Below are 17,178 nucleotides of genomic sequence, written 5' to 3'. Positions count from 1 at the left end.
TTGTGTTGTCCTGAAAAGCTGATCTACTCTTTGGTTTGTCATAAAGGGTTCTGCAATGTTTGAGGCTCCTTATCACATTACCAAAAGAAGTGTCATTGAGGTCCTCTGACTTTCACTCTTACAGGATTGTAACCTTTAGCCTGTCTTCCAGAAAGCTCAGAGAGCATGTTGAGAGAGGAGTGCCACCACTCTGTGTTGCAAATCAAGCACAAATGTCATGAGCAAGTGCAGGAATTGAGCTCTTTGCAGGGCTTGAGGAAGAGTTTTTTCTCTAAGCAACAGAAAATAATTTTTTAGTCCTGTTACTGTAATGCTGACATCATAAGGAAATCACTACAAAAACATATAAAACTACAGCTCAAAGTAGATGTTTATATAATTCCTCAGAATTAAAAGTCTAATAGTAGAATTATGTTGCATCTGAGTGAAACAAAACTACTCATTGTATTGCTGTCTCCAGAGATTTAGAAACAGAATTCTTTATTGACCCAGATGTATCATTTTTATAGTAATTAAACTAATTCACCAAACTACAAACAATGATCAGCAAAACAGCAACTACACAGCCATAATTAGTACCTGGGGGGGGGGTATCTTAATTAACCATAGAAAGTTGCTAATGATGTGGCCTGAGATGAATGATGAGCTAGTGATGGGTTCTGAGATAGTGTTCGATCTTGTGAGAAGATCTTTGTCGAAGAGGGATGCTGTAATCCTCTTTGCTGCCCAATTAACCCCCATCGGCTCCAGGAAGTCGTTCAGTCCCGCTCTGTGCTCTGAGGATGAATAGATTATCTGCACTATGGAAATGCCACTGTCTCCGTTTTGTGCATCTTGGTATTGTGAATCAAAGATCAAGGTCCCAACATTCAGGTTGAGTCAAGTGCATCTTTTGGTATGAAAACTTAATCTCTGTGCAATGTAGTAAGTTGAGTGTGCAGCCAGACTTACCTAAACTGACATGACTGACAACATTTCATTATGAAATTTGTTGAATGCTTTTTGTGACGAAGCTTTAAGTAGTTTGTTCTGTGGGCAAGACTGGTAGATCTAAGGAGAGTCTGAGACTAGGTAAGTCTAGTTACTCAGTTAGTCTAGAGACTAGCTTAGGTAGGGTGCTAGGCTTGTGGTAGGAGTAGATGAGATGCTGCCAGCTGTTAAATGTTTGATTATGCAAACTACATAATCAGGCATTTTAATAGCAAAAGTTAGGTTAGAGAAGCTCTGCATCTACACTGCCAGCAGAATTGCAGCTCTTCAGTAGTTGTTGTTCTTAAGCAGGACAAACTGTTTACTGATGGCTTGTGTGGGCAGTTTCAAGGATTGAGAAACCCTTCCTGTTGAGATAAGCTGTGCTGTGCTGCCCGTGGCTGTCAGCATGGCCGTGCCACGTCCGAGGGCAGCTGTGCAGCCCCGCTTGCACAATGCCCTGCTTGTGGAGCTGTTGTTTGACTTGCTGCTGCCCGGTTGCATCATTTTTGTCTCCTGGGTTTGGGCGGAAGTGGGCTGCCGATGAGAGTTTAATCTGGGCTTTCCCCCTGCCTGTTACTAGGAGAACAGGGTGTGGGGTGGGGACAGCAGGCGGGTGGTGGTGCACAGAAGAGGGGCATGACCTCTTTGGGGAGGCCAGCTGTCCCCGAGCCCACCCAGGCTCAGTTACTCATCTGCTTGGTAGGCTGCCTAGTGTTGTAAAGCTTGAATTTTAAGTCTGGATTATAAATACCACAGCTCTTGTCCAAGTAGTAAAAGGACAAGTAAAACACAATTTGGCAATTGTTTTGCCTTGACAATTGCAATGGCATTTGAAACTGATGTGCTGTGATTGCGCTAGTCAGTGTTTATGGGATGTTCCGCTTTATGGTGTAAGTGGTCTAGTGTACGAACAGAAACATGACAGCTTTAGTTTTTGAACTGGCTTTCTGTCTGAAAATCTGCTCCTTTTCTGTTTTGACAGCGGAAAACTCTTTTCTTTGCCACTCTCACGTAATACCATAAATAATGAATTGTGTATGCAAATACACTTTGGTTACTTGTGGACAACTTGAGTTGAGTTTTCAGCCACCTGGCACTTGTATTCTAAACACCCATGAAACCCATTTCTCGCAACCTATCCCTTCTGCCCCATTCCTTCAGGGAGAAGGAGAGTCAATAAACTTGGAGGATTTTGCTTACAGCTCTGCCATGGAGTATCTGGTGCTTTGAGTTACTGTAGCAAGGCTCTGCACCCAACTTCCAGCCTTGCTTCTGCTCATGTCACTTCTCCTTTTGGTCTCAGTGGATGTTTGTTTTCCTAACACTTGAATACAGTGGATATGTCAAATTACCAGCATGGAGGATGCTACGAAGGAGCAGCTTAGCAAACTGCAAAAACGTGTGGCTGTGTTCCAAACGAGGGCACATTAGAGCTGAGCTTCTTTGAGGTGTGCACCCTTGAGTAATCAGCTAATCAAGCCTTTGCTGCTGGTGTCAGACTCTCTCATGCTGTTGAGGCTGCAGTGTGCCCGTGGTGCCTGCACATCCCGGCAGCTGTGTCTTCCCTGCTGTGCTCTGAGATGGAGTTGGCACGCCGGCAGGGCAGGTGCGGCTGTGTGTGGTCCTTTGGCCTCACGGACGTTGTGTTTGTGTTGCAATCCTTGCTGAAAGCCTTGTCCGATCATTCTGGGGCAAGAACAGATAGGAGCTAAATTGTCAACTTGATTTTCCGCTCTGTCCACGAGCATAGGTCAAAGGCCTGGAATAAAACCTGTGGGACAAAGTTCAAGCCAAGCTGTTGTTTACGTTCTTCTGCCTGCTGCTTGCTCATGGGCTGCGACACTGTGGCAGGGTGTTAATGACTCAGGGTTTCAATTTCTCATGACCAGGGAAGCCTTGGTTTAGTGGGATACAGTTGCTTGCAGTTGCCCCGAGGGGATAGGTGCTGAATCCCAGGCTGGAGAGCTTCTCTGTGGCTCATGGAAGAGAGCAAGCTTCCTCTTGTGATCATGAACACATCATTGCTGGAAGGCTTGTTATAAAGCTTGGAGGAATTTAGAAGGAGAGTGTTGGAACACTGGTTTTGTCTGTTTCCTCCTCTTTCACTGTTAGGAGGAAAGCAGTAATTAATACAGCTGGGTGTGAAATGCAGCATTTTCTGTTGGCTCCGACTTCTTTCTGCTATTCAGTTTCTAGGCTTCACACAGACAGACGGCAGCAGTCAAGTCTTTCAGTTAGTTCAAGATCCTTCTTAGGAGGAAAAAAGTTCAGTGATGATCTCTACTGAACTTAGCTCTCTTATCCTGAAGATCTATCAGCCTAATATAGGAGTAGTTAACCTTTTTTTTTTTACTGGAGTGCTTAATGTGGTGGTATTGGCAAAGAATCTGGGAGCATGAACTCTGGGTAGCAACTTCATAAGTTTATAGCTAAAGAAGAAATAACTTGAAAGTTCACTCACTTTTTAAAGGGTGTCCAAAATACACACTTTCAGAAAGTTGCTGAGCTGCACAGTTTCAGTCCTTAATCTGACCTTACTAGGATGATTTGGGTGGTGTGTATGTGCGTGCCTTGCTGGAGCAACGGTGTAAAGTGAAATGTCCTCTGTCAACTCATGCACTTGTGAGCATGACACCCTCAGTTGTGGTGTTAGGTAAGACTGGAAAATTGTATCTTAAGAATTTGATTTTAGAAAAAGCAACTCAATAAAATCTTTGTGATGGTTGATTTTTGTGGGGTTTGTCTGGAATATTTTTAACATTGTTCCTTGAATAAACTGCCGTGATTGATGGGAGACAGCAAAGGGCTAAGCATGGCAGAGAATGAAATGGAAGACTGTTTTTTTAACATCTCCTGAAGGAATGCTTAGGAAAAAGCTTTTCCTGTGTACTGGAAGTGGGCAATTTTTACCCAAAGCATTTTATTCTTGAAAACAATGATACTGTTATTTCTACCACAATGTTGGTTATTTAAGAGGTCATTGAGAGGTTTCAACTGAGTCGGATGGTCTTGAGTCAAAATTTTGACTTGGAGTTGTATTTTGTTTGTCCTTCTTGACGATGAAAAGAGTATAAAGGAGCATGAAGAATATGCTTGTTTCCAAAAGCAGCTAATGCACTTGGCAATCTTTGTAGGAGTGTATTTGTCCAGTAAACATAATGTAATAGGATCTCGGAGATTCCCAAATGTAGAAGATGTGCTGTAATGGAAATCCTGTTAAAGCTTCAGTAATGCTTTGAGAAGTCTTCAGTTGCAGAGCTTTAAAGGTGCTTTTTATGGTCAATGTATGTGATTCACCATCTTGTAAAATCTTTCAAGACTAAATGAGTTTTCATTTTTTCCATCTGCTACTAAGTTCAGTGCTTTGCATTACTCTTTAACTGAAATGGGGAACGTTGTCTGCTAAAGTAGCAGTTAAATTGCTTTAAAAAAAAAATCAATTATGCCCCCTTAGTCACTGCTTAAAATACAGCATCCACTGGCCTGTTGTGGTGTGGCAGTAGGAGGATTAATAGGAGAGTATATTGGTCTCAGGAATTTTGAGATCATTCTTTTGTCATGGGAAATATGTCCAGTCTCCAAGTAAAACCAAATTTGGCTAATTCTATCCAAGTTTTTGCTGTGATTACTGAAAATTATTTTGAATTTTACTTGCTTCTTGACAGAAAAACGTTCCAAGTATAGCAGTTTGTTAAATTTAGTTCTATGAGGATTGTGTGCTGCTGCTTTTAGATTTGTTTTAAACTGGAGGAGTCATTTAAATTATGCCCTGTTAAAACAAAAGCAGAACACATGCCGAGTAGCTTTTGCACTGCTTTTTATATGTTCAGGAGACCCAGTTACTAGAAATAGACACTTAAATTAAAAATAGGTCAGTTGTCATGTATAGATAGTTCAAATGAACCACACAGAGCTCATATTGGATAGATAGAAAATTGGTGTATCTGCTAGTAAGCAGTGAAGTGATAATAACCTAAAGACTTTGTTTCATTCCAGATTTTTCTTTCATTTGCTTTACAGGAAAATCTTCACTGACGATTCAGTTTGTGGAAGGACAGTTTGTTGATTCATATGATCCAACCATAGAGAACAGTAAGTAAATAACTGCCAAGCTGCTCTTCTGTATCAAACTAACTTGTATCAGAAGCCACTGGGGTTATACATATTACTTATGTGGGTATTTACATATTAACATTAAAGCCCATTAATTACCACAGAAGTTTTATTATTTTTTTAAACCAGTGCTTATATTGTTGTAGCATGGAAATCACTGTGTGCATATTTCTCCAATGGCTGATCTTTTAACACTAAATGAAGGGACACCTAATGAATGTGGCTAAAATACCTCTCTGTGTATTTTACGTACGTTGTTGAACGTTTGCTTTCCCTAATATACTTGGGGCACTTTAAATTCCCTGCATCACACTATATGAAAATGTGCCACTAAGTACAGGTATTCCAAAGTCTCACATAGGATCAGTGTATCCAGATGAACAGAAAGCCAGCAATACCCATTAGGATTAAATGACTACCTTAGAAAGTAGATGTGCTGTAGTGATGATAACACGATAATCTTTTAAAAAACTCCTTTCCAGCAGCTTGATAACAAGGCTGGTACACAATCAGCTTGCTGCAAATACTGGGTATTTGACTTCTCAAGTGGTTTTTTTTTCTCTTAGCAGTTTTTTTTAGTAATTTTAGCACCTTTGTGAGTAGCTGGCATAGCAGGTGAGTAAAGACGCTAATGCTAAAAATGCTGCCAAGAGCAAAAAGTCACTTCAGAGGTTACCTGGCATTCATTACAATCCAGTCACCTCTTTCTGAGCTAGCAATGGCCATAAAGTACTTGAACAACTGCAGTGGTGGGCTGAGTAACTTGATCATATTGGCTTACTTTAGTCATGTGGCAAATAAAACTGGTTTCATTATCGTAGCCCTGGGGTTCTTGTGTTTTAATGACTTCTGAAATGCAGTGGTGTAGCAGACATTTTTTAGTATTTTGAACTTCTGCAGTAGGATGTTAAACCTGTGTGATACTCTGGAAGTCTGAATGAAGCAATCAGCAGAACAAGGTTTCTTTTGAATATATATGTGGTATAGAATTACAAATCAGTAGCTATTGGGATATTTTAATTGGGATTATTTTATTGCTTAGAACTAAAATTCAAATGCTACTTTTTGAGAAGCTCTAAATTTGCTTTAGCAAGTCAGAGTGGATAATTTGGCCCTTGGCCTGAATGTTAGCTCTTATACAGATATCATTAATACTAAGACTTTCTATTGTCCCTTTTTACTTTGTTTGAATTATAAGTCAGGTATGTATTGAATTAAAGCTGCTAGCAAAACACTGGGGATTAAGTTTCTATATTTTAAATTTTAATGTCAGTTGGGACAGGTTATTTTTTACTATCTGTGCCATATAAATGCAAATTCTTTAAAGTACTCTTTTAGTTTTATGCAGCTACATGGGGGATGAATAAAAATTGAGAGACATGGAGTCAAAGTCTCTACAAAATACTGAGTCTGTGTCTTGTTTTGACACATTGGTACAATATTGTCTTGTTTCATCCTTTACCTGTTGTCTGTAGCTGCTGTCTGTAACTGTAGTTGTGTGTCTCACAACTTCAGCATTTCTGAACTATACAAAAATACACTGTAAATGAATTTTGCTCTAATTTGACTCTTGTAGTCTGTGCTGTTTGCTTGGTCTGAGTTCTAAGCATTGAGCATGTCCTGGCCATGAAGACTTGTTGGGAGGGGGCATCTTGAAAAGCCTTAACTTTTCCCTTGATTTCTTACTTGTTTGGAAAACAAACGACATTATTCATTTGGTGTAAGTCTTGTGATCTGTGATGTGGCTAGAGGAATTTGCTTTCTGAAAGGTAGAGAATTGAAGGGTCCTTCTGACATCAAAAAATGTTGCTGGGAAGTAAAGGTTGAAAAGATAAAAGTTAAGCCCTGAGCTTCCAAACAGTGGGAAATCTGTTCCATCTTTAAGCCCCAGAAGGCCTGATAGAGATAATGTTTTAAAAAATGCTTCTGTGAGGAACACACAAGAGAACACATTCTAATTTAACACTAAAATTTAAAATTTATTGAAATTTTTTTTAAGACACATATGAAACTAGTTTTGTTGGGTTAGGTGTAAAATAATTCTTTTGACTTCAGAACGTCATATTTCAATTTTTTTTTTCCTTAATATAAATCTTTGTTCAGTGAAGTCTTTGGGTGCTCCCAGCTGTGTTTCTGATTCTATGCAGGGTCATAAGACACAAAGTATGTGATCAACTCTTACACTTTTCCTAGCTTGTGATTTCGTATTCAGTGGACAATGTTGGCAAAAAGGGTTGAAAAGTCCAGGCTCTAATACTAGGGACAGTGTTGGAGAATGTTGCATTTTTCCAGGGCATTATAGCAGGTTGTAAAACCTGTTCAGTTTCTTCTGGTGGTTGGGTCTACACATGTAACAAAACTTGGAAATTAAAAGGATACATGGGAAAGGATAGTCTGGCCTAGGTGATTTCTGTTTTGTCTCCAGAAAATTGTTGGTGGTAGTTTATTACAGTATTCTACCAGTAGTGAAAGGGGTAGAAATCTGCAGTACTGCTGCTAATGCAATCTTTCTAATTTTTGTCTTTAAATAAAAAAATTTGCACAAAATGTTGACTGCAAGGCTAAATTGTATAGAAGGCAGTCTGTAGTCAAGCTCTTCCAGGAACAAGTTGTGTAGCTTATAAGCCTTGAGCAACAGGAGTAAGACCTAATATTGTAGAAATTTCAGGTTTTAAGTGTGAAAATCTCTGCCTTTGGAAGTGGTAAAAGGAAAATAAGGTGCATCAGATTTTGCTTGGTGTTTGTGAAGGTTAGCACAGCTTCACTGCTACATTTTCCTTTTATTATATTACATTTGCACCAGAAAAGTTAATTTATTTCAGTAAGGAGCATGTTGAATTCACTTGCTTCTACTAAACTTGTATGTCAGGAAGAGTAACCTTGTATCCTTTTGTGGCAGCAGTGGAGATGAGAGATAATTGCTTTGGAAAAGAGACTTTCCCTGTCTGAATGTCCCAACAGGAGTGACATCTCAATGGGTGGCTAGTCTTGAGACAGCCGGCCTGAGAAACTAGTGGAACTACTACTTGCAGGAATGTTGGAAAGAGAAGAAAGAGCCTTGGAGAGCAGGAGTGTGTGCAGGGAGTCTCTGTGGACACTGGGCTGGATGGGGCTCTGCAGGCAGATCAGCTCATGTGAAGTAAGACCAGTGCAATTTAAAACTCAACAATTTTACAGGAATAAAAACTAGAATCTGAATTTGTAACTCAAATAGGTCAGAAGGAACAGGTAGTGAAGATGTGCATATAACTCCACCCACCTCATCTTTGCAGGGGTGTCTTGTGTTGCAGGTAAGATGACTTGACTGCCCAAGTCACAAATGTGTCCCTCCAAGGCCTGCCCAGCTGCTTTTTGATTTTTGTTGCAGTTTTAGAGGGCCTTCTAGCACTGTTCCCCAGCTCTGTGGTCTTCCTTTCTCCCATAAACAGCCTCAGTAGCTCCCTAAGGAAAGGAACATCTTCCCCCATGGGCTTCCTACCTCCATCCCATGTTTTTTAATACAAATGTGAGTAGAAGCATATTAGAAAGGGGCAGGGGCTGAAGGACCCCCTACTAGTTGTGGAGGGGGCACCTATAGGTTTAGATGAGTCTGACAGAAAATTTTCAAGGCTAAACTTCTACACATGCCTTGGCAACTGCACTGGAAAGGTGTACTGTGCTTCTCCTCAGGAGCTGCTGGTGAGCAGCTTTCTAAGGGGTGCAAGTGAGGCTTCTGAGGAAAACTAAAAATAGCTCTGTTGCATCACACATCTCAGTGTTGTGAAAGATGTCCTTGTAGATTAGTGGCAGGCATTGACTTTGGAGTGCAGATGAGTAGAAAAGGATGCAGGAGGTGGTAACCAAGGGACCCTTGCCAGGTGGTTGTATTTAGCTACCAGCCAGCGATGATGTTATGGCAGTGATGTTACAGTACTCTTGCACTTTTCCTCGCTGTCACTGTTTTATCTAAAGGCCTGCATTTCTTTGCCTGTTACTGTTTGGGTTTTTTAATCATAATGGCTTGTTTCCACAGCAGCTGTCATTTGAGTTGCATATGCAAATCATTTCATTCATGCTGGTCTAATTGCAATGTACTTGATCTTCATGTACCAATGATCACTGGAGTTATGTGTTGCAAGGTGTGAGAATGTCCTGTTCCAAAATCTATGTTCCAGTTGATGAGGAGTGTTTTGCAGATGCTCACATTACGATTTAGGGGTGCAGAGATTGGTCAGGTCTGCTGAAATGTGTCCTTGGAAGGAAGAGCCAAGTTGTGCAGGGATTGTATTGTTGTTTGTCTTCTGCACAGGCACAGCAGAAGTCCCAGGATGATAGGTGATGGAATTGGAAGTGAACATTTCCCTGGATCAAGGGGACCAGTTTTTTCACAAAATTAAATTCTTAACCAGGAATGTTTTTAAAAAGCTTCAGCAAAGAAATGGGAGTCATTAGTTGTGACTTCATCGAAGCAGATTTGTCTTCACACAGTGGGCTGTGCTTAGTGCTGCAAGGTTACTGTACTAACAGCTCTCCTCACCAGGCTGTGGTGACTCCTCCACTGTTTCCCTTCTCCTGTCTCTTCCTCACCAGGCTGTGGTGACTCCTCCACTGTTTCCCTTCTCCTGTCTCTATCACATTCTGCTTCCAGTAATGATGATGATGTCGTTGTTGCTGTGTCTCTTCTAGGCTTCTAGAATAGTCTGAAAAAGCTTCCGTCTGTCCCTTTTTAAATATTAACTTCATGATGTTCTTGAAGCTACTTTGACTGCAGAGTGCTTTGATGTGTGTGTGAAGTGTCAAGAGACTGGAGAGGCTGTTACTTCCATACACCTGTTAATGCAGGGTGTCTCCAGAGGAGTCTGTTTTCCCTCTGACTCCAAGCAGTGAGATTGTATATAGCAACGCTGCCTGCAAACATCTGTTCAAACAAACAGTTTGTCCCCATCACAGCATTCATCCAAGGCAAAAAGCCATTGTGGATCCATGTTTCATAACCTAAAACTTTAGTGCAGCAATAACCACAGCGTCCAGGCTGATTTGAGGGCAGCACATGTGCTAAAGCAGCTTTCTTAGGGGACAGCCAGGGTAAGGCAGTTAGTTGCTGTCTTTGAGGCTCCATTTCAAATGTCATTTGCTGATTTTGTAATGGAAACTGTAGGTATACTTTTCACTGTTGATTTAGACCCTGTTAGCTTGGCTTTGCTGTTTGAATTGCTCCCTTTTTTTGAGGATTGGATTTATGAGGTGGGTTGAAACCTCCAGTTTCAGCTATTTCAGCCCACTTACTCAAGATAATGCTCACATTGTGGGGACTTGCCAGGGCAACGAGCTTCGGCTGAGAGGAGGAAAGTTAGCCAACTCCAGCTGCTTCAGGCATGGGCAAGGACTGCACGGCAGGGTCAGGAACATTCAGCTGTGCAGCTTTGGGAAGCTGTTGGACAACTTAGCTCACCTAAGTGACCTGTTCATCTGACTCTGTTTCCCTGCTCATCACTGCAGTGACAGATGAGGTTTCTGAGGACTGTTAGTACTTGGGAAAACCACCCCAACCAGAGGATAACACCAACTTTACTCAGTGTATCACTACTGTCCAGCAATGGTGTCTGGAGTGTGTCTTGAAGGCCAGCTCAGACCTCCAGAGCCAGGTTTGTGTGCTCTAGTTGGGACATTATTCCTGCAAGAGCTGGGACACTGTTTGCTTTTGCAGTTGCATAACACAAACACTGAGTAAGATTCCTCGGCTCACAGCGCGTTGGCATTTCATGAATCTGAGGAAGAGCAGCAATTCTCATCACTTTTAGGGACTGAATGTACTTCGTGACTGGGGACTGCCTAGGCTGGTAGCTACAGCAAGTGTGAAAGCAGCACGGTGAACTTTTAGCTAATTATCATTATTTAGGCTTAATATAATCATAAGTTCTATGTGTTTTAGCTCCCAAAGATTTTTCCTTTTTTCAATCCAGATCACTCACTTCATAGTATTTACATTTAGGAAATTGATCTTGCTAAACTGCTTGGAAACCAAGTAAAATATCCTGTAATAAGTTCAAACTTAGCTTTGATGCCAGTTGAATTTAAGTGGCTTGTGTTACCACAAATTACAGTTGTCTGTAAGTCTCATAGAAATGTATGTAAACCCCCTTTTTATTCCTTTTATTCCCTCTTTCCTTTTAAGAGAGCAAAGAAGCTGCTGCATCCAAATGTGAGAATCATCTGAAATTTGAAATCTTAAATTAAATTTCTGAGTTTTGCTATCTGCAATAGACTAGTTAAAAGTACAGCACCTGATCAGCCTTTATTGCTACTTAAAAACCTGTAACTGGAGTTCTTTTTCTCTCATGCCTTGGCTGATGATAGCACAGATGAGTGACTTCTGATCCCTTCCTTGTGTGTAATTCTGACCTGTTTATGTGTTTCTTTTTTGTTCTAGCTTTTACAAAACTGATCACAGTAAATGGCCAAGAATATCATCTTCAGCTGGTTGACACTGCTGGCCAGGTAAGTTATCTTTCTTTGAGTCTTTCTTCCAAGTGAAGACAACAGATATTCATACTCCTGTTGAGCTAAGTTGGTAGTGACTGTGCATTCAGAGGTGCAAGTTAACTTAAAAATGATCCTGACTTGTTGTTTAGTCACTAAAGAACTTTTTCTGTAGTATTTATTTAAAGGTTTTGATTTGTGTTTTGTCACTGGTTTTTTTTTCCCCTATCTATTGAATTAGTGCCTAAAAAAGGGAAGAGGGAACTACCTTAACCCTGATGTCCCAAAAGTTCATCAGTGGCTTGTGTGATATTTACAGAGTAAATCAGCAGTCTTGCTTTAGATAAAAAATGGCACTTCGATAAACCCTGGGGAAATTTTTCATGGCTTTTTCCTATTTGTGTGCTCCAGCTGCACCAGCATGACTTGTATCCATGAAGCAGTCATGGGCAGCAGACAGATTCATGTAGGTGGTACTTACTGAGTTACCAATAAACTGCTGCAGTTTGTCTGCATTTTAGTATGATGGTTCACATGTGTGTCTGAGCTCCACATCATGACAGGGAGCAAGGAGGAGACAGGGAGCAGGTGTCCTGCAGCATGCTGGGGAGCTTTGGGAAGTTCAGGTGTTCATTGTTTACAGGTACAGGTGTTCATTACATGGTGCTGCTTGGCTGAACCTATGTACAGGAGTGCTGCATCTTTTGAGAGACTATATTAGGAAAAATGACCATCAGGGACCACTAAATCTCCGTATTTTTATCCTAAAATTTTTTTTGTGCTTACATGCCCTTGCCTTCGTGATCTCATACTATGCCTCTGGATTTTTCCAAACTATGAGTAGCACTAAACAATGTTAGTGTTGTAAAATATTCTGCTAGTACTTAAGGCTTTAAAGCTGCAGGACGCCTGCTCATAGCTGGGAGACTATTCAGAAGGGTTGTAACCTTCTAGGTATGTTTGATTGCTTTCTTGGAAGAGAGCTGTGTGACTGGGGAATTGCCATGCTGTATTTATATGGTGTCAGCCCGTGGTGCTCATCAGCAACACATGTAATCACTCAGAGGTGTCTGAGCACAACACTGACCGCACGTTCCGGGGCAGGATTGCTGGATGGGGAATGCTCTGCAGAGGAGAGGGAGGGTGACAGAGGGGCAGGCTCAGGAGTGTGAGCAGCAGAACAAGCTCCATAGGTGTCACTCTGTGCCATTGTAAGTGCACTTGCATTGCAGCTCTGATTGTGTAGCATAGTGATAAAAGAAGAATTTCTCTTTGGGGAGGAAATTGCCTTCTGGGAAGGCAGCATGACTCACCACTAACATACCTCTATTGCTGAGCATTAATTTAATGTTATACAGTATTGTGGAACCTAAATAGCTTATTTGCCAGTCTGTGGTTATTTTCGGATTTAATTCTTCATGGAACGATTTGAACTTTGATTTCTGGCTCACAGGGTTAGAGGGGAGAGATGATGTTGGGTTATGGAAGGTGTGGCTTGGACAGATTTCGTTCTCAAGTCTGTCTTGCTTAATGGCCCATAGGGAGTCCTCACGTGTATACAGCACAGCAAGAATTGTATTGTAGGCACTTTTGAAAACCTGGATTTGGCTTGAAAAGTTGTAGCAACATTGTTTTATCACTTGAAAAATTTCTTCATTTGACACGTAAGTTCCAGGGAGCATAGCAGCTTTTCTTCTTCTTCTTGTAACAAGCTAAAAATAAAGTAATGAATTAGGAACAGTTGAGATTATGGCACTTATTTTTCTTGGTATTCCTCCTCTGTCCTGGGCCTCTGTAGTTTCCTGGTTATTTACTGAGCTTTGTGCAGTTCAGTTCAACAGGGGTCTTGATACAGGATCACAGAAGAGGAGTGCAAAAGGAAATCTTACCTAACACCAAATTCAGCTGGCGCAGTCCTGGTAAATTCCGGGTAAAGTCAAGCCACTACAGAGTTGCACTTTCACCTGTTTTAGACAGACTTAGCTCAGATCCCTTCTGTATTGACTTTGGGATTTCACATCCAGCTGGAGTGGCACTTTGGCATTTCAGAGAAGATGGGGGAGGGCTGTCCTCGCTGTGTAGCAATAAAGGCAAATGAGTGCAGCTTTTGCCAAGTGTTATTCTTTCAAACTTTTTTGGCTGGATCTGTGAAGTTGATTTTATAAAGAGTTTTTCCTCTTCTGCCAGTGAGGGAAGTTTGATTCCTTTTAGCTGTCTAGATTTAAGCTGTGTGATTGCACTGCTCTACCTGTTCAGCCATGACAATAAACAGAGAGGTTATTTGATCTTCAGCTAAAATTACCATCCTCAAAAGCATTGGTTTAGCAATTTGAGAACTCATACATTAGGAAGTATGGCTCTTGTCAAAATGGAAATGTTTCCTGGGAATATCTGTTGGAAGAAGCTTTTAACATTGGATTCATAATATTTGTGTTGCATTGCCTGCAATATGTCAATTTTGTTTGCCTGTTTGGTTAGTCCCTTTTCTAGAGGGGTAATAAATTCAGTAATTAAGTTTCTGGCGGTTTTGTCTGTTTTTTTTTATTTATGCAAACACTTGTCATATAATGTAAACTTATAGTTGTCATAAAGCAACTAGTAACTGTATTTTTTGCATCTGTAGCTGGTAAGCATTAGTTGGTAAGCCACAATTATTCACTTCCTACCAGATTCCTTAGGTAATTTAGATGTGATCAGTGTCACTTGAAATTAGAAACTGCTAGATCCTGTCGTCAGCTGTTGAAATTAAGATTTTGAAATGTATCACCAGCAAGATAATAGGTGTAATTGCTAATTAGTGGTGGGACAGAGTGGATGTTTTGTACTAATACAAACAGATAATTAAGCAGGATAAGAGGATTGGGAAGAGCTTCAGCTCATCTGTAGTCTTAGAGGGAAGAAAACATAAAAGCTGTAGATTAAATTGTTACATATCCAGACTGACTTCTAGCTTTCTCTTGGCTTGGTAAAGATGCCACATATGACATTATGATGAAAAAATTCTGGAAGTGCTACCTATACAAAATGTCTTAGAGATATGACCAACTTACCTGATAGTGATCTGATGGCATCAAGTTCTGAACTGTGGCACCCTTAATTTTAAATGCAATATTCCTTCCACAGGATGAATACTCCATATTTCCTCAGACGTACTCCATAGACATCAATGGCTACATTCTTGTTTATTCAGTCACGTCAATAAAAAGGTAATAAAATCTGTTTGTGTTCTTCTCTTTAAATATTTTCTGGGTTTAGCTCCTGCCTCTGGTATATTTTATGTGTGATTATTCAATTAATCTCTCCCTTAGAAGTATAATAGGAGTGGGTATTAATGTTTTTTCAGAAATGTCCCCTCAGACCCAAATGTTACAGATGCTTCTCAGAATAATGTGCAAAGTACCATTAAGAAATGAGATACTGTTAAACTACACTGTTTTGAGGTGTAAGTAAAAGTACAAAGGATTATTTCAGAAATAAGTAGAATTTATTGGTCTTTCATCAGATAAAATGGCAGACTTAAATACAAAGCTAAAGGGCACTGTACATTTATGTGAAGTACCCAATTAGTTGCTAGATCATTCCTTCAGCCTTGTAGCTTTTTACAGTACTGAGATTCCTTTGACTTCTTGTCTTGAATTGTCCTGATTAACCATAGAAATATTCATATAAACAGCAATATATGACTTCTGGACTGTAAATGCACTCTTGGCATGCTGCAGCAATTAATCTTCCCTGAAGGTTGTCCCAGAGTATCTCTCTTGTCCTTGCTGTTCCCTGTCCATTCTGACACAAGGACAGAATCCATCGTACCTGGAGACACACAAGACACGTCAGCCTTTGTTCAACTTTGTCATCTTCTGTTACTTCCTCCCTTCCTCTGCTCATCTTGCTTTGTTTAAATACTGGTTATCCTTGAATAGGTGTTGATTTTCTAATATTGTACAGCATCTTTATTAGGACAGCTGAATATTTTCTGAAATTTTTGTTTGAATAAAGTGATTAAGACCTTAGACCTTCCAGCCTCATCAAGTACGAGAGAAGTTGATGCTTCCCTTCTATTTTCAAAGCAGCTGGTGAGCTTTTTACAAGTGCTGAAGTGTTTCATATATTTTCCTCTGAATCAAACAAAACTGGTTGTTTCAAGCTCTTTGATAGAATGTCATAAAATACAGGTAAAGCAACTTGCCTGTTGGCTCTTTTTCTTCTCAAAGGAAGGATACAGTCTGGTTATAAACTTCTGCTGCTTCCAAGGTCTTTAATGTTGAACAGATTTCACAGTTCTTCATTCTTGGTTTTCATCTTCAGTTCTGAAGTAGAGAAGGGCAGGCATGTGTTAGGCTTTTATGTGTGTCTAGAGATACTAAACTACCAAACTCTGTTGGGTCTGAGTTTTTTAGTGAGAAGTTCAGTGGTGGTGCTGATTAACTTGTATGAAATAGGAGTCAGCATTCTCTGCCTTAAGCAGACAATGGTCCACACCTAAAGCAAATACAAAAATGTTTACTGATACACGGTACTGTGAGGACAGAAATGCCTCTGACTGAAACCAGTGTGCATTACTCAGAGGATTCTGCAACCTGTGCTGTTCCCTGTTTGGCAGCTGAAGGACATGTTCTTAGCCACTGCAGTTGTTGCCTCATGGTGTCTTGAGCTCAACAGGTGAAGAAATGAACATCTGTTTTCTGTTATAGCATTCAATCAGTTAAACCAGGTTATGGTAAAAATACAAACAGGACAGACCAGGGTAAGGCTGTAGGTCAGAAGTCTTTTCATCACTATTTAATCTTGATCAGTTTATTACGAATTTTTATTGTTGTTGTTATTTCTTCCTTAAAATTTCAAAGTGTCAGTGATCCTGTCTTATTCAATTCCTTATGTTCTGTATCAAGACAGTGTTAAGGTGATAGGAAAGATCTTCCATGATACTCTGGTAGCTTTGATGACTTGCCCAGACAATGAGATCAGTCACCATCTGTCCTGACTTCTGTCAAAGTGTGTTTATTGATCCAGCTGGGCGAGAGCTTTGACAGCAGACTTAATAGAAATGCTCTTTTTAAAGTTACCATCTTTCCTGCTAACCTCCAGTGGGAAGTTTAAATAGGACTTGAATAAAAGCTACTGACCTACATTTTTCATATTCCCAGGCTCTCAGCAGCAAGGTTACTGGAAGGCTTTTGCTCTAGTTCAGCTTAATTAAATTCCAATTTTGTATCTTGCTAGGTTCCATGATTTTGTGTAACACATTTATCTGACAGCTACTAATATTTTTTTTTTTTGTATTTCACACATTGAGCTGTTTGCTGTAACCCATTTGTTTGACAGAACTGGATGGGACCTCTTATGGTCTCCAAATCTCAGAGTTTCACAGCTTGATGTGATGGTGCAATTTTTGGATTGGTCAGTCCTTGCTCCTTTTTTGCCCTTTCTCCTTTCAACATTATTAATTTGGAAAGCTTTCTAGAACATTAATTGGTCAAGCCAGTTTCATTCCTGGCAGTTCTTAGCAACATGTTTCTGTGTCAGAATTGTGTTTGAGTTTAAACAGCACTTCTCCTGTGGTTTCCACCTTGATCTGTTAACATGGATCAGTTTATTTGTAGTATTTTCACTAAAAAAGGAAGCTTGTGCACAATC

General features: G+C 40.3%; 1 protein-coding gene across 1 annotated transcript in view; it reads left to right on the top strand.

Moving 5' to 3' along the window:
- Positions 1 to 17,178, top strand: part of RHEB (Ras homolog, mTORC1 binding) — a 38,724-nt gene that overhangs the window by 13,264 nt on the left and 8,282 nt on the right. The window contains exons 2-4 of the mRNA XM_069006354.1: positions 4,993 to 5,064; positions 11,495 to 11,562; positions 14,668 to 14,750. Coding sequence (XP_068862455.1) covers positions 4,993 to 5,064; positions 11,495 to 11,562; positions 14,668 to 14,750 — 223 coding nt within the window. The remainder of the gene's footprint in view (positions 1 to 4,992; positions 5,065 to 11,494; positions 11,563 to 14,667; positions 14,751 to 17,178) is intronic.

Source organism: Aphelocoma coerulescens, chromosome 2, assembly GCF_041296385.1.
Source record: "Aphelocoma coerulescens isolate FSJ_1873_10779 chromosome 2, UR_Acoe_1.0, whole genome shotgun sequence".
Classification (NCBI taxonomy): Eukaryota; Metazoa; Chordata; class Aves; order Passeriformes; family Corvidae; genus Aphelocoma; species Aphelocoma coerulescens.
The sequence above is the reverse complement of the archived record's forward strand: the minus strand, read 5'-3'. Positions and strand labels throughout refer to the sequence as shown.